The following is a 19178-nucleotide window of genomic DNA, read 5'->3' on the forward strand; positions in this document are numbered from 1 at the left end:
TATGTTTATTTTAGGATCTTTATATAACAATTCTATTAACGAAAAATGGAAAAAAAGTTTTGATAAGATAAACTTTATTAGCTCTACCAAGGATAAAAGGCAAAATCTCTTTTATAATAGTTTAAATTTTAAAAGTTTTTGTTATTTAAAATAATGTAAAATGATATTAATTTATGATAATAAATATTTTTTTACTTTTAATTTTATCACATTATTTTAGTTCCAATAGATCATGTATTATATACCAAGGTGGCGTTTGCTCTGAATTTTTATCTAATGAAACCACGTTTAGTAACAGTACAGTTCTTCGATATGTGGACAATAATTTAGGTGTTGATGAGACTAATAATGCGTTCATTGAGTTTTTGAAGGCTGCCAATTCAACAGGGGGTTCTAAAAACTGCACATACTATCTTTCTCTCTCTTTGTGTAGATTTGGGATACCTAACTGCTTCAATAATGAATATCCCCTGAAGGTTTGTCGGGAAGACTGTGAGTTTGTTTTTAAAAAATGTGGTGAACACTTTTCAAAATTTATTGGTGCTGCTAATTATATTGCAATAGTTAAACAATTAAATTTTAAGCATCTAGCGATTCCTGATTCTTGCAACGATTTTTTATATTCTTATGATAACAGTTCCTGTCAATATATTATTGATGGAATAGGTAATTTTTTTCAATTTTTTATTAAAAGCATAATAAAAATTTTAACTATATGTTTATTGACCATGTTAACAAAAACATATTACCCATATTAACAGTTTTCTTTTCCTAGGTAATTTTCCATGTAACCATGGCTAAAAAGCCTCACTTACCCAAATACAGACTTCGTTTAAAGACAAGTACAAACTGACAAATACAGACCCAACCAGATACAGACTTAAAGTAATGAACAGATAGTATCATAATAATTTTAATTTTAATTCTAAGTGCTTTTTATAATGTATGTTTCACTGCCATACATTGTAATAAAGCATTCTTCTTTTTAACTACTAAAACATTTATACTAAGAATGACAATAACTATTACTAGCTGTCCAGACACGTAAAGTACGGTTCTTGGTAAGTCTATTCTACACCGACTGTTTCTATACTTCTTCCTTATTTCAATATTTTTTAGTAAGCTGTAAAAAAACTATACATATTGTATACTTTTTAAAGTTATAAGTGAATAATTTATAATCTAATTAACTTTAAAAATTTTAAACGCTTTGGTAATCATTGCGCGAACCGCTATTTGTCAGTGGTTCGAATATTAGTGCCCAAAAAATCTAAAAAAATCTAAAAAATATTTCAAATATCCGCTTGAAATGTGTTGATTAATTACAATTGGAATAAAAAGTTTAAAACACACTTGAAATTAATTTTTAAAAATTGTGAAATAATGAACTTAACATGACCCACATAATATGGGTTAAAATAATGAACTTAACATGACCCACATAATATGGGTTAAAATAATGAACTTAACATGACCCACATAATATGGGTTATAATAATGAACTTAACATGACCCACATAATATGTAATAATATAGTAAGTGTTTAAAAATAAAAATCTGTCAAATCTTTGTTTTGAGTTAATGTTCAATACTTCATGAACGATTTTATTTGAACAGCTAATGTTCAATGCTTTATAACTTCCTATTGTAAAACTGTAAACTTCTATAAAAAAAACAGGTACGGACTTAATTTTTAGAGTAATTTTTTCTTTATTAAGTTTTTATTTAATATTTTTCTTGCCTCATAAATTAATTTAGAAGAAATAAGAGTTTGAATCTTTTTTGTATAAGAAAGAAAACTCAAATGCTCAAATGAGGAATGGCAGCAGCATTAAATTTGATAATGAAATATTATAGGATTATTATAAGTTTTTCTAATCTAAAATAAGCAAAGTAAATAATGAAATCACAACATTTTCTGCAGCCACAAAACAAATAAACTCATATTTACTAAGGTTCTTCACATATCTTTTCCTAGTAACCTCAATGGTCGGCGACTTGAGGATCTATGTGTATCTTTTCCAGGTGTTTTTGATAATAATAGATCAATTGGACAAATATTGTTGACAAGATTTTCTGCTGGTGATGGGTAATAAAGGGGAGGTTCATTAAAAGAGTTTTCAGGAAAATTATTGATAAAGCCATATTTTTTAGGCTTATTAAAAGCATTCTCAGGTGAAGTTTCAATATGATTTGTTTGATCAGTGATCAAACATTCTTTCATGAGGTGTCTCCATTTTTTTAGCATTTATAAAGGATCTTAGAGAATGGAGAACATCTGGCAATACTTTGTCCAAAGCTTTAGCAGATAACTTATGTTGTCTGGTAGCAAGCTCAATAGAGCTTCATAATGGTTTCATTATACTTTTCTGCTTGTCTATTTCCTTGGATATTATATGCTGTAGTATGACTTGTTGCAATACCTTTCTCTAGTATTTTTTTAATTCTTTACTGATGAATTCTTGAGATAAACATTTAATTACAGTCTGAGATGAAGTATTAGAGCAACAAGGGATTGCAAAAGAAAAACAAAAATACTCATTTGTTATGGTTAAAAAACACTTGTTATTAGTTTCTGTAGGAAAAGGTCCTTAAAACTTAGGTTCAAATTTTTCAATTTTCAAGCCTCGTCAGGAAGCGTGTTTGGTCGCATGCATTGTTTGTCCACGCTTAAAGTAATTTTTTTAGACAACTTGACCAGGTTTTTATACAGTTATCGTTTTATGAACTTGCTGCAAAATAAAGCTCTAAAAAGGAAACAAAGGCTATATGAAATAGAAAATTTTAATAAAATAAATTAAAAAAAAATAATAATAATATTAAAAGAAAAAACTTTTTTTTTTAATATTTATTTAAAAAAAAATTTAAGTTTGTTTTTTAATTGTTTTTGCTAAACTTTACTGTTTTTATTAATACACAGGAAAGCGATAAAACTAATTGCTATTTATTTGAAAAATATCTTTTTTTAATCTTTTTTTTAAAAAAAATTCATAAATATTAGTATTAATGACTTTTTTTAAAAAAAATTATTAATACTAATATTCTATCCAAAATTTATTAATCAAATAAATAGCAATTTTTATTTTATTTTCCTATTACGTAAGTATTGAGAAAAAAAGTCAAATACAGCTAAAACATTTTTAAAAGCAAAAAGACGTTAAAAGGAATAAATGTAAGAAAAAAAATTTCTCATAGTTCTAGCATATATAGCAAACTAGTTTCTTAATTATACGGACTAATAAAAATTGTGAATAAATTGCATATTAAAAATAATAAACAATAATAATAATAAAAAATAAATAATAAGTTGCATATCAAAAGTATTAAGTTGTGGTAAAATATAATTTGTTTTTTCCCTCAAGTTGTATCAAATTCAGTAGCTAAAAACAACAACCATTCTTTAAAAAAGAATACAAAAGTTGTATAAAAATTTTATAAAATAAAGTTTTTTTTTAATTTTTTTTTTTTAATTAATAATTTTTTCTAATTTATTTAACTAAAACTTGATATTTCGTAACAATTTTGTTTCCTTTTTTTTGAAGATTTATTTTTTCTTACTTTTGAAGCGCTCTAAAAGTTAAAAAATTTGCGAAATGCTGTGGTCAGTGTCTAAAAAAGTTACTTAAAATGTTGACGAACAAGGTGTGTGACCGCATGCGCTTCTTGGAAAGGCTTGCTGTGGTATCTTGAAACAACATAACTTGCACTGTTTAGTTATTAGTTTAACATTATCAACTGAAAAAGGTAAATTATGATTTTTAATAAAAGCATAAAATCTAGTTACTCCAGAATGACAGAGTGATTGATGAAGCTGAATTAAGTTGTCAGTGTTTATTGCTGAACAATGTATTCTAGAAAATGTGTCAGCTGGAAACATTTAATTCCCATTCCCCTTCTCTGTAAACAATGTCATAATTTAATTATCATAACACAATAATTTTTAATCAATAAATTTTATCATTTTTTGATTTTTTATTTGTGTTATTTTTCAAAGATACAGATTGCTGATCAGTAATATGTCTAAAATGGCGTCCAGTAAAATAGTGTCTCTAATGTCTAACTGCTTCTATTATTGCGTATGCTGCTTCCTCAATAGAGGGGTGTTTAAGTATAGATTTTTGGAATAATCTTGAAATGGAAGCAACAGGGGAACCATTCTTATTGAGAATTGCAGCTATAGCAATAACAGAATTCTCCTTCCTCTTTAAGGTAACCAAGATTGCTAATTTTATTTTGTGAGAAACTACATTTATCATGATTAAATGTAAGATTGTCAGCTAGATTTTCTAGATTACTATCATGCTTAACTTAGATTTTACCACATACTGTCATTTTATCTAAATAAGCAAAAATGTCTTAAAGTCTTTTTAGTTCTATAAATTTGTTTATAGTATGTTGAAAACAAGCAACACCATTTATAATTCCAAAAGGCATTTGTTTAAATTGGAACAACCTGCCATTTGCTTTGAAAGCTATAACTTTTCTATGATTTTTGGTAATAGAAATTTAGTGGTTTGATTTCAAATCAACAGTATTGAATTATTTCATTGAGAAATTTTGTTTACTAGGTCATCAATTCTTGGTGGAAAGCATCTAGTTGAGTATATTTATTTGTTGTTTGGCATTAGAAGAACATTCTAAGAAAAGATTAGTCATCGACTAATATTTTCTTAGAATGTTCTTCTTTAGTTACAACTACTTAAACTCTCCAGGGAAAATTTGCAGGTTCAATAATGTCCTCTTTAAGCATACATTATACTTCCATTTCAATGAATAACTGATCTTTCCATCTATACTCACGATATTTTGAAGCAAGTAGTTTACAATTAGGCAATAAATTACCAAATAAGATAGGTGGGGTTACTTTCAACTTCAGCAAACCACAAATTACTAGTGGGGGTCATTTTCCTTTGAAATCAAGGTTTAAAGATTTATGTTGTTTTTGAAAATCATGACCCAGAATAAAATCCATGCATAACTCATTTAAAAACTTTTTTTTTTGCTCATTTTTTATTGAAATGTTGAGAAAAACCGCAAATTTTGCTAGATAAGGAAGATAAAACTATAGATACCAGTTTTTGGTTGCTTCTATGAACAGTCAAGTTTTGTATTTGTACCAACCAAGGGTGAATGAGATTATTAGTGCTACCACTATCAATGAGAGCATTTATAAATGAATTGTAATTAACTAATATAACAATTATTGATTTTGTCAAAGCGGAATTGGAGGCTGCAAATTTTTTTAAATTAGTTTAGGGTATCTATGGTGATGGTGACATGGTGAAGGTCTGGTGAAGTAAGTGAAGAATCAAAGATGAGTGATTGATCAACAAGATTCATTCCTGCTGTTGAAAGTTTAGAAGACTTACATAGCTTGGCAAAGTGACCAACTTTCCAGCATTTATAATAAATCGACTTCTTGGCAGGACAAACAACTTTGGCATGTCTTTGATTCCCACAAAATCTGATTCTGTGGAAAAGGAAAAATTTTAAAATAAAAAGATAAAACTTTATTTAGACTAATAACACTGCTAAAAAAATGTTATGCTATTATTAAGTTTTTTTTTTTTAATTTATAATAATTTTTTAAATTTACATGTTAAAAATGATTTTTTTGTATAACAGGTCTAAGAAAATCAGTGTTTCATGACTGCTAAATTCTTTTAGAACATTGCTGTTGGCAATCACTTATTTACTCTTTGCATAGAAAAAAATTGCAGTGGGTTTAAATTTAAATAGGAAGAAAACTTTAAACTTGAACAATAATTTTTAACAATTAATTTTTATAGTAACCTTTTTGCAATTATAAAAAATTTATATTATTAATATTAATGTTGTCTTATTTTCATTTTTTTTTTTTTTTTTCAAAATTAGCACCTATCTCTGTGAACCCTATAACTTTTAATAAAAACTTTTGACAGAAAAGTTACTGCCAAATTATGAACAAATAATTATAATTATAAACTATGAATTGTAATTTTTCATTATTCAGTTGTGCAACTAAGTGGTAGGCATTTGGGACAAATCCCATTATCCTGAAAAGGAAAAAAAAAAACATATAATAATTTAATTTCCCTTACTCACTTTTTTTCAATGTTAATTCAACTACACAAGGTCAAGAAGGCCACTATAGTCAAGGGGGCTACTTTAATTGTGGTTACAACCCTCTCTTAACTCTATAACTCCAAAACACTATCCTTGATAAACAAGGTTGCTGCGCAGAGAAACAAGTTAGCCTTAATAAATCTATATATGATAGTAAATAAATTGCTTGAATAAATTTGAGTTTTGTTTTAAAATTTCCAATAGTAGTAATAATGATAATAATAATCATAATAATAATAATAAGAAGAAGAAGTAATAATAATTGACAACAATAATAATTAACAATAATAATAATTAACAATAATAATAAAAAATAAAAAAAAATAGTAAATGCTTTTTTTATTTTATTTCTTTTTAATAAAACTAATTTAAAATTGAATTCCTAATTAAATTTAGATCGAAGTCGACCATTGAAAAAGAAAAAATTTCGGATCAATGTTATTTTTATTTCTATTATTGCATTGATTGTTTTATTAATTATCATTGTAATTACAATTTTGCTTCGTCGCAAATGTATAAAAAAAAAAAAAAAAGGTGAACAAAAAGTTTCATTTCAAGAACTAAATACAATGACATCAATTCGTGACCATATACGTGAAAATGCGTTTAATAACAATCCGTTGCAAGAATTGCTTGCATCTGTAGAACCAGGCGAAATTATCCAGTATCCGCTAGATTGTGTGGAGTATATACGTGATCTTGGTGAAGGTCAATTTGGAAAGGTTTTTCAAGGTAAAATATTAATTTTATAACATAAATATTGTGTTAAAATATTGTGAAAAATAATTATTTTAAATAGGGCGAATACATGGTGTGGTAAAAGAAGAGGAAAGTACAGATGTTGCTGTAAAATGTTTAAAGCAAGGATCGTCACTTCAAGTACTCGAAGCATTTAATAAAGAAGTGATATTGATGTCTGCCTTGAAGCATTCAAACATTTTAAGGTTGTTAGCTGTTTCTACTGAAGAAGAACCATACTGTATGATATTTGAGTTTATGGAAAATGGTGACTTGAATGAATACTTAAGAAAAAATAAAGGCACTGGTAGTAAATTTGTTTTTTTTTGCTTTTATTATTTTTACTGAGGGTAGTTCCTTAAATAAATCTGAATAATTTTTTTAATAAATTACTTACAGTTTGAGTTTAAATATCATTCACAAAGTAAGTGCTACAATCATTGTGCCATGATCAAATATAGCAAAAAGGTTTTTTTAAATTGATAACTCTGAAAAAAATAATTGTTTTTTCAATAATGTGCTCCTGGTTGCAAAATCAAACATTACTGTCCAATTCTGTTAAATCTAAATGGTTAAAATAAATCAATTCTTCATTATCATTGTCATCATTGCTGTCACTACCCTCTTTGCTGTTATAAGCTTCTTCTCTTTCACCATGAGTATTTCAATCTTTTTGCCCTTGGATTTTTCTGTGTATAGATGATCTTGATAGAATTGAATGACCAGAAGATGTTGATATAATTGCATATTCAAATAATGTAAATTCTTTCTTCAACCAATCTGTATTTTTACTTTTAAATTAGTCCGACATTTGACTTTTTCTCATTTTTTCTTTTTTTTGGAACCATACATTAAATAAATCATCTAATTTCAATGGATACATCCAACTTTTTTTTTGAATCAATACATCAAAACAATTTTTGATTGGGGCAACCATGGGCAAATTTTAAAAGTTGTAGCATATTTCTAAACATCAGCTAGATTTAATCATGTGAAATTTTTTTAATAGAATTATGGAGATTTTAAGTCACTTAAGTCAAAAAAATATACTAAAAAAAATATATTATAAAGCTGCTTAGTGGGCATATGGCGTTGATCCAATGTTGTATTTATGTTGGGCCGACATTGACAAACTAAATCATTGTAATAACATTGATTATTATTTATCACAACGTTACAGGTTTTAATAATATTTGTTACACTAATTTTTCATCATAATATTTTACCTACATTTTAATATAATGTTCAAATTATATTAAAATGTCAATAATGTTTTACTCTTTGTTAACTTCGATTTAGTTATGTTCTTACTGAAGTTTTTTGTATCGCTCTCAAAAAAATAATGTTCGTTACACTAATGCTATTTTTCATCTGAATTTCATCATTGTAATAGCATTGGCTGCACTAACATAATTTTTTATTTGAGTTACAATGTTATAATAGCTGTACATATATTATTTTTAATGAATATCCAATTTTTTTATGAGGATTTTGTCTGTAATTCCACAAAGTAAATATTTATGTGATTAAAAAGTATATATATATATTTCTTTTTAAATTATCAAATTTTTCAAATAATTAATTTTTTTTAAATAAATGTAATATTAAATTATAATTAATGGTTTTAACTTTCCATCAAAACCAAGTAAATTTAATTACATTTGAATTATTTATAAAATGTTACTATATATTAATAACTATTTTCTTAAATCAGTGTGATTGTTTAGCATAGTAGAAAGTGTAATATTGCTTTTACATTGAAATTACAACGTTGATTAACATTAGAAATTCTAATGTTATAATGTTGGAAAATCAACATTGGATAATCTAACATTATCCATCTTTTCCATTTCCAACGTTAATCCAATGTTATTACAACATAAATAACATTATTTAACATTGTTCCAATATTGGTGTGCCCACTGGGACTTGCTTTTATATAATTAATGTAAATATGCAATATTTCATTTAATTATATATTTTGAAATAAGTACATATGTGTATGTACTTATTTCAAAATTTTATTTTTAAATAAAATTTTTAAAATAATTTTATTTCAAAATATTATTATGGAATTATTAAATATTTTTTACAATAAACAAAAATATTAATTAATTAAATTGTTATGTATTAATTACTCACTTTATGCTTATTCACTGTAAACTAAACTGCAATAAAAACTGTGATAAAAAGTATTTTTAACATGAGTGCATATAATAAACAAACTAAGCTATTAATTTAAAAATGAATTGTGTTTTATTGCACTTTGAAGGATTTACTTCAAGATGCTACATTATAAAAATCACTTAAAAAAAAAGAATTTGTGTCAAAAAATTGGGTCTCAGAAATCATTGTACTCCTTAATCCCCATATTATCAAACTTTTATGGAATGAACTAAAAAAAATTGTAAAAAAACTAATGGTGCAAAGAATATGTGGAAAAAAACTTGATAGTAAGTAGCATAAGGCTTCAACAATATTGGAGAAGTTGTTATGTAGAATGCCAAGTATGTGTAAAGCGTCAGAGTTAAGAGCTGTTTTTACCATATTTTGCACACACAATTGTCAAATACAGGTCGTATAAATTCTCAATAAAGGTAATTTAGCACTATTAGTTGACTGTAAATCATAAATTTGACCAATATGGCTTTTTCTTGTTTAAACTATAATTAATAAAATACCTGATAAGAGTCTTATTTAGATTTGTCTTTTTAACCATCTTCCTCATCCCCCGTTTGGAAGTGCAAAAAAATGTCACGGTTGAGTTCACATGAAAAATAAAGATGCCCTGAAGTTAAGTTTACACAAAATTAATACTAATTAAGTTGTGCTAATATAATTGAATCATGTCTTTGTGGTACCAACCTCAAATAGTTTCTACAGAAAAGAGCTTTATCCGATTTTGTAAAATTTCCATAAAGTTACAAAAAAACCTTGTAAAATTTCTAAAAGTCTCATAAGAACTTTTTTATGTTTGTTTATAATAAATATACAAATTTATAGAGGTTTTCTTCATACTTACTACCCAATAGGCAACTGGGTCACAAATATAGCATTTCTTACTTATAAAAAGTAAGGTACTGAAATACTTCTGCAATGCTTAGATTAACTCAAATTAAATGTTTGTTTGAGAAGCTATTTAAATAATTTAATAAATATTTTAATTAATTAAATAATTAAAATTATCAAAAAATAAAAAATTAATTAAATAATTTAATAAATAATTTAAAAAATTTAAGCTATTTAAATAATTTTTATTTATTTTTAGAGATATTAAGTGACAGTGACTTGATTACAATATGCAAGCATATAGCTTCTGGAATGAATCACCTAGCATCAAAGAAATTTGTTCATCGAGATTTAGCTACAAGAAACTGTTTGGTTGGAAAAGACTTGTTAGTAAAAATTGCTGACTTTGGAATGTCAAGAGATATATATCATAGTGATTATTATAGAGTTAGACTTTATATATTCATTTTTTCATGTTTTTCAAATTATTATTTTAAGTTGTTATTTTTTAAGAAAAAATATAAGTGTTTTATAAAAGTTTATTATAATTAAATGTAACTTGAAACTCTTAAAATTTTAAAGTTATGGTTTCAATTTAGTTTCTAAAAAACTAATTTGATTGCTTTCATTAAGTTCATTTATTGTTGTGAATTAAACCTAAAGAATCAAGTTAGTATAAGCCATTGTCCATTGTTTTCATAATCTTAACATTGTTAAGAAAGAAGTTTCATCTTTTTTTTTGTACTTTTTTTTTTTCTTTTTTTTGCATCTACTTTTTTATAATTAGTTCCTATTATAGTTGCAACAAACAGTTTTTTTATATTTAAACAAAAAAGAAAAAGACTTTTTTGACTTTCATGTTTTCTGAGTCATGGAATAAATTTTTTTCTGAGTTTAAAATAATGAATTTTTTGTGATGATGTTTTGATAAATATTCTCTTTTTAAATATTCTATATGAGAAATATCTCTAGTAAGAGAAAAAATTAGTTAGTAGAAAGTTTAAATTTAATAAAAAGTCATCACTCTTAATGAAAAATCATTAAGCCTTCACTTTTAATGAAAAGTTATTAAGTCATCACTCTTAATGAAAAATCATTAAGCCATCACTTTTAATGAAAAGTTATTAAGTCATCATTCTTAATGAAAAATCATTAATTCATCATTCTTGAGGCGTTATCCACAAATTACATCATGCAATAGGGGAGGGGGAGGTGAAGGGATAATGGTTTTGTGACAATTTGTTACAGGGGGAAAGGGTATTCAATTTTGTAATGCAACATTTTTTTTCAAGTTTTAAATCCAGAAATTTTTTACTATTGATTAAAGGAATGCTTAGCCTAAGATGTAAACCCTCAGTTGTACACTTGACTGCAGTTATTCCAATTTAACTTAAATTGCAATTGACTTTTTAATTTGAATTGAATTTTAGTAGATAAAATGTAGACTCTGCTGCAACTAGAGCTTTAGCAATTAATGATATAGCCGATATATCATTGATGAAAAATAATCAATAAATAAAAATGATAATATAATAGTTATTAAACAACAGCAATAGTTGATTAAAATTAAATGTTACATTAAAATATCCTGCACCTTGACACTAACTTGCTAAAGAAGGTATTTAAATATTTATCAAAAATCAAATATATCTTCATAGGTTATTTATCCATATAGTCACTGTTAATTTATACAACTTTATATCGAGCTATAGGAGAGAAAAAAAGTATGTATATACACTCTATTTCCCCCATACCTATTTAAGTCAGTCGGCGTATGCAACTACACTGTGAATACCATGAATATCAGTCAATTTATGTACCTATTGATTATTATTCTGTAAAACTTCAAAAAATAGATATAGATTTAAAAATAAATATAGTTATAATTAAATAGCAATAATAGTTAAAACATATAACTTTCAAATAAAGATCCAAAGTTTTTTTCTTTTAAGAGGAGTTGAACCCTCAAACTTATAAGCCCATATATTTTATTGGAAAAAAATTTAATAATTAAAACATTTTTTTGTGGACTTATTATTTGTGCATGCGTACAAATTATGACTTTCAAAGTATTATTAAATAAAAGTAATTAAAGTTTATTAAATAAATTTATTGTTTATTAGATAAGTTAAAGCTAAGAAAATTAAAAATATTATTGTATTTAAAATCCCCCAAAATGTTTTTAGGAGGAAGGGGGTCAAATTTATTGTTTTATTTTAGGGGTTTAGGCAGTAAAATGTGACAATTTGTTACAAGGAGGGGAGTGGTCTAAAATTGTCAAAAATTGCGTGACCTAATTTATGGACAACCCTTAAAGAAAAGTTATCAAGTCATCATTCTTAATGAAAAGTCATTAAGTCATCACTCTTAATGAAAGGTCATTAAGTCATCACTCTTAAAAAAAAATCATTAAGAAGTGGTTGTTGTTATTTTAAAATTATTAAAATGACTTTAAGAAATCTACATATCTATAACATGTATTGTTGCATTTAATAATTGTCATCTGTGATATTGCTAAGTCAATTGATTACATGCTGACATACACAATCCTCGATCTCTTTAAAAGAGAATAAAATAATATAGATTTTTATTCTCATAATTGTAAGTATAGTATAAATTGGTATAACATACCTTAAAAGAGGTTTCCGATTCACATAAGATTTTATAATTCAGTTTTCATGATAATGCAGTTGATGAGGGTGCTCTTTTTTTTTAGTTTTTTCGTTGAGCTCATTTTTGTTGTATAATATGTCTTTGGTCTTTGTTGTATAATAATATGATAGTACTCTGGTAAATGACTCAAAATCTTTGTAAAACAAAACCAAATGTATTTTGGGTGTAACTTTTATTTAAAACTTTTTTTTTTTGTTTTGTTAAATATATTATTTTTATATTTACAGAAGTAACTATATCTTTGTTTACATTAACTATTTCTGTGTTTACAATTTTCAAATTTAAGGTTGGAGGGGAAGCTTTGTTACCTATTCGTTGGATGCCTCCTGAAGCTATTCTGTATGGAAAATTTACTGTTGCTACAGATATATTTTCATTTGGTGTAACAATGTGGGAAGTGTTTACTTTTGGTATGCAACCTTTTTATGGATACACAAATGAGGAAGTAGTTGAGTTTATTAAAAAGGTCATTACATGTTCTTTTTTAAGCATTTGATTAAATAAAAAATATTTTATTAATCTACAGTTTATCTATATTTAAGGGAGTTTTACTTCCAATGCCAGATGATTGTCCTCAATGGATTTATGAGATTATGATAAAATGCTGGAAACATGATCCAGAGGAAAGGATTCTTTTTGCAGACATTCTGAAGCTACTTAAAGGTCAATTTATTGATAACGAAGAAGATCAAGAAGGTTTCTTATGTTTTTAATACTTTTTTAAATAATAAATTCTGGTTTGTTGTTAGGTTTTCTTGTTAACTTTTATGTTAAAAAAACATTTTAAACCTTGTACTTTTTCATGGGAATAAGTTTTAAGTAAAATATTTATTGAATAGGACATACCTATTTGATACAAACTTTGTGTTTGTTTATTCAATTTAAGAATTATTTATATATTTTACAAGCTGTTAATGTATGTATGTTTTTTAAAATGAAAACCATAAAGAAGGACTTTACAGAAAATTTGTAGATGAATAAGTCAAAATCAGCAAAATTAGATTGAGCAATAATGATTTATTTAATTTATTTATGTTGTTGTCATTACATATTCAAAAAAACAAAAACAAATAAAAAAAGTTAAATTAGCAATTTTATATTTAGTAAACATTTTTATAAGAGTAACTTATAATTACAAAATTTAAAAACCGAGTATCTTTTTCTTCTTTTTTTTTAATTATTTAAAATTTTTTTTCTTATTATAATAATTTTTTTTTTTAATAGTTTAAAAATTTAGAACTTATATATATTCTAAGTGACTGATTTATTTTATTGTTAACCTTTTGAATTTTCTTTATACTGTTGAATAAAATGCCAAATAAATGATATGGAACATTAGTTTAACTCTTTAAGATCTTTATTAATTTAGTTCTTTATTTTTTAGCTAAACATACAATCAAATTTTTATCTTTTAAAAAATCTACTACTATTTTCACTTGCACCATGCTTTTTGGTTATAAAATCTTTTTTGCTATAACATTTGTTATCAATTATTTATCAGTTACTTATCATTTATCAATTACAACTAGTTTTAAGTTTACGTTTAGATCTTAAATTAACTCAGTTACTGGTAACATGTAGTCCAGTTCAATCTGTACCAGGCTAAGGACCAGTCTTTGTTTAAAAAAAAATCCTGCTTTCAAGAAATAAAAAATTTGGAAAGATTTGTAAATGAGAAATTTTATTATTTATATAATAAATAAAATTTCTTGTGTACAAATTTTTTTATATTTTATTATTTATTATTAAGACCTGTTTTACAATTTATACTTAAGATTAATATTATTTTTACAAGAAATTCCATATATTTTTGATAAAAATTAGTAGTATACTTTATTTTATTGTTGATTGCTCATTTATCCTTTAAATTCCAATTTTGATGTATTATGATAAAAACACTGCTATTACAAAAATTATCCAAGTATAATGAAATAAAAATACAATTAAGAAAAATTAAACACGATTAAAAACACTATTAAGTTATTAATTAAATATAAATTAATTATTAATTATATATTAATTAAAAACACAAATAATAAAAACATAATAAAAAATTATTTATAATTTATATGTATAATATATATTAATTGTTAATTATATATTAATTAAAAACACAATCAAAAAAAAGTTTTAATTTGTTAAATTAATTTCTTAGTTAACTAAAAGGTTTTAATCAAATTAAAACCTTAGTTAGTCTGCTAAGTTAACATGTTTCCATGATATGTTAGTTTTAAACTTTTTTAAACTAGCATAGTACAAAGATTTGAATGGAAAATCGTATATGTTTTGTTTATTATTTTCATAATGATAAAACTGGCCATCTCCAATTTACTCTTATTTAATTCTAATCTATATAAATATTTTGTTTACAAAGTATGGTATTCATTAGAATAAATTAAGTTTGAAGCAGAATCACGCACAGAACAGAAAAACGCAAATTTCAGTTACTAGACAAATAAACTTTATTTCCTCATAAAATATAAGTTCCAGCAGTATATTTTTTTGAAAATAACATTTTAATTATTAGTAAAAATTTCCAGAAAGTTACAGGATTGCACTACTATCAAATTATATAAGTAGCAGCAATTGTTTAAACCTAGTTCATGTATAGTCACACACGGAAGTTGAAAATTTGTTAGTTTTATGTAGTTATTTTTATGAAAACAAAATGCTTGTGAGTATTTTAAATGAAATATTATATTTCTAAAACTCATATTTAATATATTTTTGATGAGATATAGCAGTCATCAAACATTTCTGGTTAGAGTATAGTGTTAAGAAAAATATTGTATATTTTTCAAACTATTGCGTCATTAACACACACTCACACAAAATAAAATAATAAAAATATATATATATATATTTTAATATTCAGGTAGCCTAAAATATTAAAAAAATATGTTCGAGTTGTTCTTTAAGAAAATATTAATAGTATGCATATTGCTATAAGTCTTGGTTTTTAATTGTAAAAACAAAGAAAAATTGAAAGTCACACTCAGAAATGGAAATACCCTACTTTGTTAATAAAGGGAAGAAAGAGTTTTACTTATAAATTAAACAGTTAAACAAAATTAAATAAATAGTTTTCTCTTTAACTAAAAATTTTTATAAATAAATTTTTATAAAGTATCAATTAAACAACACTCTCTAGTGGTCCTCCTTCGCAAGCTCTCGAGCGAGCGTGATTTTCTCATCACAATCTGAATGAACGTTGTTTATTGCACCTAGAAGTTTTAATTATTCCATTTTGTGTTTTACTTGAAGAAAGCGCACAAGCACTATACATTTATTTTTTAATACCCATATTGAGCCAACACAATACCTGTATTTCAGTACCTGAAAAAGCTTGGTAAAAAGCAATCGGTAAAATCGGTATTCCAGTATTGGTACTACCGGTATTGGATGTACTACAGCTGGTTGACTTTAAATAGAATATAGCTCTGCTTTAAATAGAATTATATAATATATATAAAAATATTGAATACCACAAACTGCTGTCAAGGTAGCAGGTTTTCTTTTTTTTTGCAAACTTTCCTCCTATTCCTAAGGGAGCATAGCTAGCAAATGACTCTGTTAGGAAAACAGCCAAAAGTAAACGTTTTTTGTGGATAAAAATAAAAAAGAGCTGGATTCCTAAAATGCTATGCCTAAATGTCCCCAAAAGTACAAATTGAATGTACTTGGTTGGTGGAAATGAAACAAGGATCAGTTACTTCTACAGACTGAGCTGGAAAGATGAAATCTCAACATTTTAGCATCTTCAAGCAGCAGTTAAAGGTTTTTTTTTAGCAGTGCAACATGATCAGTACCAAAAGAACCAGCTTAGATCCAACAACCTCTTAGAAGCTGACTCTCATCAAAATAACTTATGTGGTCATGCAACTAAAAATAGTAGGTTTCAAAGGTCATTGTAACTAAAAATAGTATATTTCAAATAGTTTGTTAAAAATTATTATTAAAAGTAGTTAATAATAGTTAAAAAAAGGAAAAATTGACCTTTTTCAGAAAAACTCTTCATAATCTTTTTGGAGCCAATGTTAGTTCCACTAAGCTTAGTGGCAAGCCAAGAATCGCTACTTCAATCCTTCAACTATAAGCTACAAACCTTCTACATACTAAGCTAAGTGTGACTTTAATTCTTAGAATGTTATTTCTGTGGAAATAAATATCATTCGCAATTGTTATAGAATGTAGAAATTGTGGTAAGAAAGGACATTTTATGATATACAATGTATGCAAGTTATCAAAGAATTTTATCACGTCAGCTGCTGCCAACTTCTATTCACCAGTTTAAAATTTAGTCGATATTACTTACTCTACTATTAACTACTCAATTCTGTTGTTTATATATTTATTGCTGGACTCAAGGTAAAAGCTCTTCTTGATACTGGAAGCTCAGACAGATTTATAAGGAAATCATTATGTGACTCATTAAACCCTAACATATGCCCTTGTAATAAAAGAGTCTTCATGGTTGATTCTTCCCTATCTTGTCAAGTTGTAAGTAAAGTATTAACTAACTTGACTTTGCATGGTATGGAGTACTCTAATACATCGTTTTGGTTATACCCAATTCATGCAAACAAGTTATACCTGATTTCCTACAGTTGCACAAAAGTATATATATCAATTATGGTGATGAAAAAAAAGTTCCTTGAAAATCTTAAAAGGTGTTACAATAAAAGCAAGCACTCTTTTCCCTTTTCTATTCCCTGAATGTTTCCCAATTGCTCAAAATGATATAACTCAGAGGACAAAACATTTATTGAACAAGAAACAATTACTTGCTTTGAGAAATAGATGCAATTGAAACCAGTAATCTTGGGGATCACAAGTTATAGTTACTAGGAATGAGACATAAGAAATACACACATTGATTACTAACAAACAATAAAACAATTACTTGATGCTTATCTTTTACCAAACAACTATGAATTAGTTCACTGCTAAATTACTCAATGAATTAATGAATTACTCTATTGTTAAATATTTATTATTTAGCACTTTTTAAATTTGCTAAATAATGAAATGATTTAAAAGTACATATTACCAAATACCTCTCCTAAAAAATGTCTAGTTTTATGGTTAATATTGAGACAGCTTTTGGTCTCTCTAATGCTGATGCAAAATTTCAAAGATGGAAAGAAAACTTTATTCTAGAAAAAGAATTAAAAGAAACCTTTGTAACTTAATTGTGTGTGGTACATTTGCACATGGTATATTAATAACTCAATTGTTTGTTATTGAAAGTAAGCATAGCTTTCGATAAAGCTATGTTTAAATTCAATAAAGAAAAGTCAATATTGTCTACTTTGTATAAACTTCCTTGTTTTTATTATAAAAAATGGTTCTTTGTTTCCTGATCCAGATTGCTTAAAGACCTGGTTTCATTTAAATTGAAATGAAAATGCTAATCTCTAGATTAGTAATACTGATAAAAATATTTTATTTGAAGTTAAAACAAATGTCTCTGATCATGCCATAGCTGCTTCTCTCAATCAGGCTAGAAGAAAAGTTGCATTTTTTTCCCACAAACTTTCCCCAACTGAAATGAAACATTCTTCTGTAGAAAAAGAATGTTATGCTAATGTAGAATTAAAATGGAAACATTATCTTGTTGGTTGTCACTCTACGCTAGTTGCTGATCAGCTTTTTTTTGTCTCTTTCATGTTTGACAATAAGAGTGACAAAATTTTGAGTGACTTGAAAATTTAGATGCTAAGGTGGAGAATAGAACTTTCTTTGTACAGCAATGACATTACATTAACAACAATTTTCCTGATGATTGCTCCAGATCTTGTTGTTCTATTGTAATAAATCTTTTTTATTGTATTGTAGTGTAATAAATCTATTTTACTGTGATAACTTCTCGTTTGGAGTTACATAAATTTCACCCTGGAATTACCACAATGTATCATTTTATAAAATCAAAGAATCTGCTCTATTGATGATGTAAAAAAAAAGAAGATATTTCTTTGTGTCAAATATGTGCCGAAATAACGCCTAAATATTGTATAATCAACATTAACCTTCTTCTTTTATAACTTGCATACTTACTATAACTGCAACCACAACTTCTGTTCAACCTTTTGAACAACTAAGATTTTAAAGGACCGTCTTTGTAAACAAATTTTTTCTTACAACTGTTGATAAATTTTCAAAATTTCATTTTGTATTCCCTTATCATGATATCTCTTTAACAAAGATATCATGATAAGCGATATCACTTTAACAAAGTTAAATGTTCAACTCAAATCTTTGTTTTTCTTGGTATGCCAGCTTTTATACATTCAGATAGACGCACTAGCTTCATGTCAATTTTTTTCGTTCTCAAGGTGTCAATGTCAATCCTTATAATCCTTGGAGTAATCGTCAAAGTGAGAGATACAACAACTTGGAAAAGAATTTCAGAGGTATATTCAACACAGCAAATGTATATCTCTGGTTGATGAGATTGATTTTAGAAACTAATAGTCAATATTCACTTTTAAGAAGGTCTGATGGACATAATTACTGTTGCTACATGACATCACAAATCACTGGTATAAACGATGGTAATAAAGCACAAGGCCGTAGACAACTTTTTTAGATGTTTGAGCTGAGCAACTTCGAAACATGAAAAAAAATCCATATTTGAATATGTTCATATGTAT

General features: G+C 25.9%; 1 protein-coding gene across 6 annotated transcripts in view; it reads left to right on the forward strand.

The window, feature by feature from the left end:
- The window catches only part of LOC100207030 (tyrosine-protein kinase transmembrane receptor Ror), a 54764-nt gene that overhangs the window by 20284 nt on the left and 15302 nt on the right, over positions 1-19178 (forward strand). For all 6 annotated transcript variants that reach the window (XM_065796068.1, XM_065796071.1, XM_065796069.1 and 3 more), the window contains 7 exons: positions 15-99; positions 221-666; positions 6502-6837; positions 6905-7150; positions 10112-10299; positions 12812-12991; positions 13068-13221. In XM_065796068.1, coding sequence (XP_065652140.1) covers positions 6675-6837; positions 6905-7150; positions 10112-10299; positions 12812-12991; positions 13068-13221 — 931 coding nt within the window. In that variant the 5' untranslated portion in view covers positions 15-99; positions 221-666; positions 6502-6674. The remainder of the gene's footprint in view (positions 1-14; positions 100-220; positions 667-6501; positions 6838-6904; positions 7151-10111; positions 10300-12811; positions 12992-13067; positions 13222-19178) is intronic.

This window comes from Hydra vulgaris, chromosome 04, assembly GCF_038396675.1.
Source record: "Hydra vulgaris chromosome 04, alternate assembly HydraT2T_AEP".
NCBI classification, from domain to species: domain Eukaryota; kingdom Metazoa; phylum Cnidaria; class Hydrozoa; order Anthoathecata; family Hydridae; genus Hydra; species Hydra vulgaris.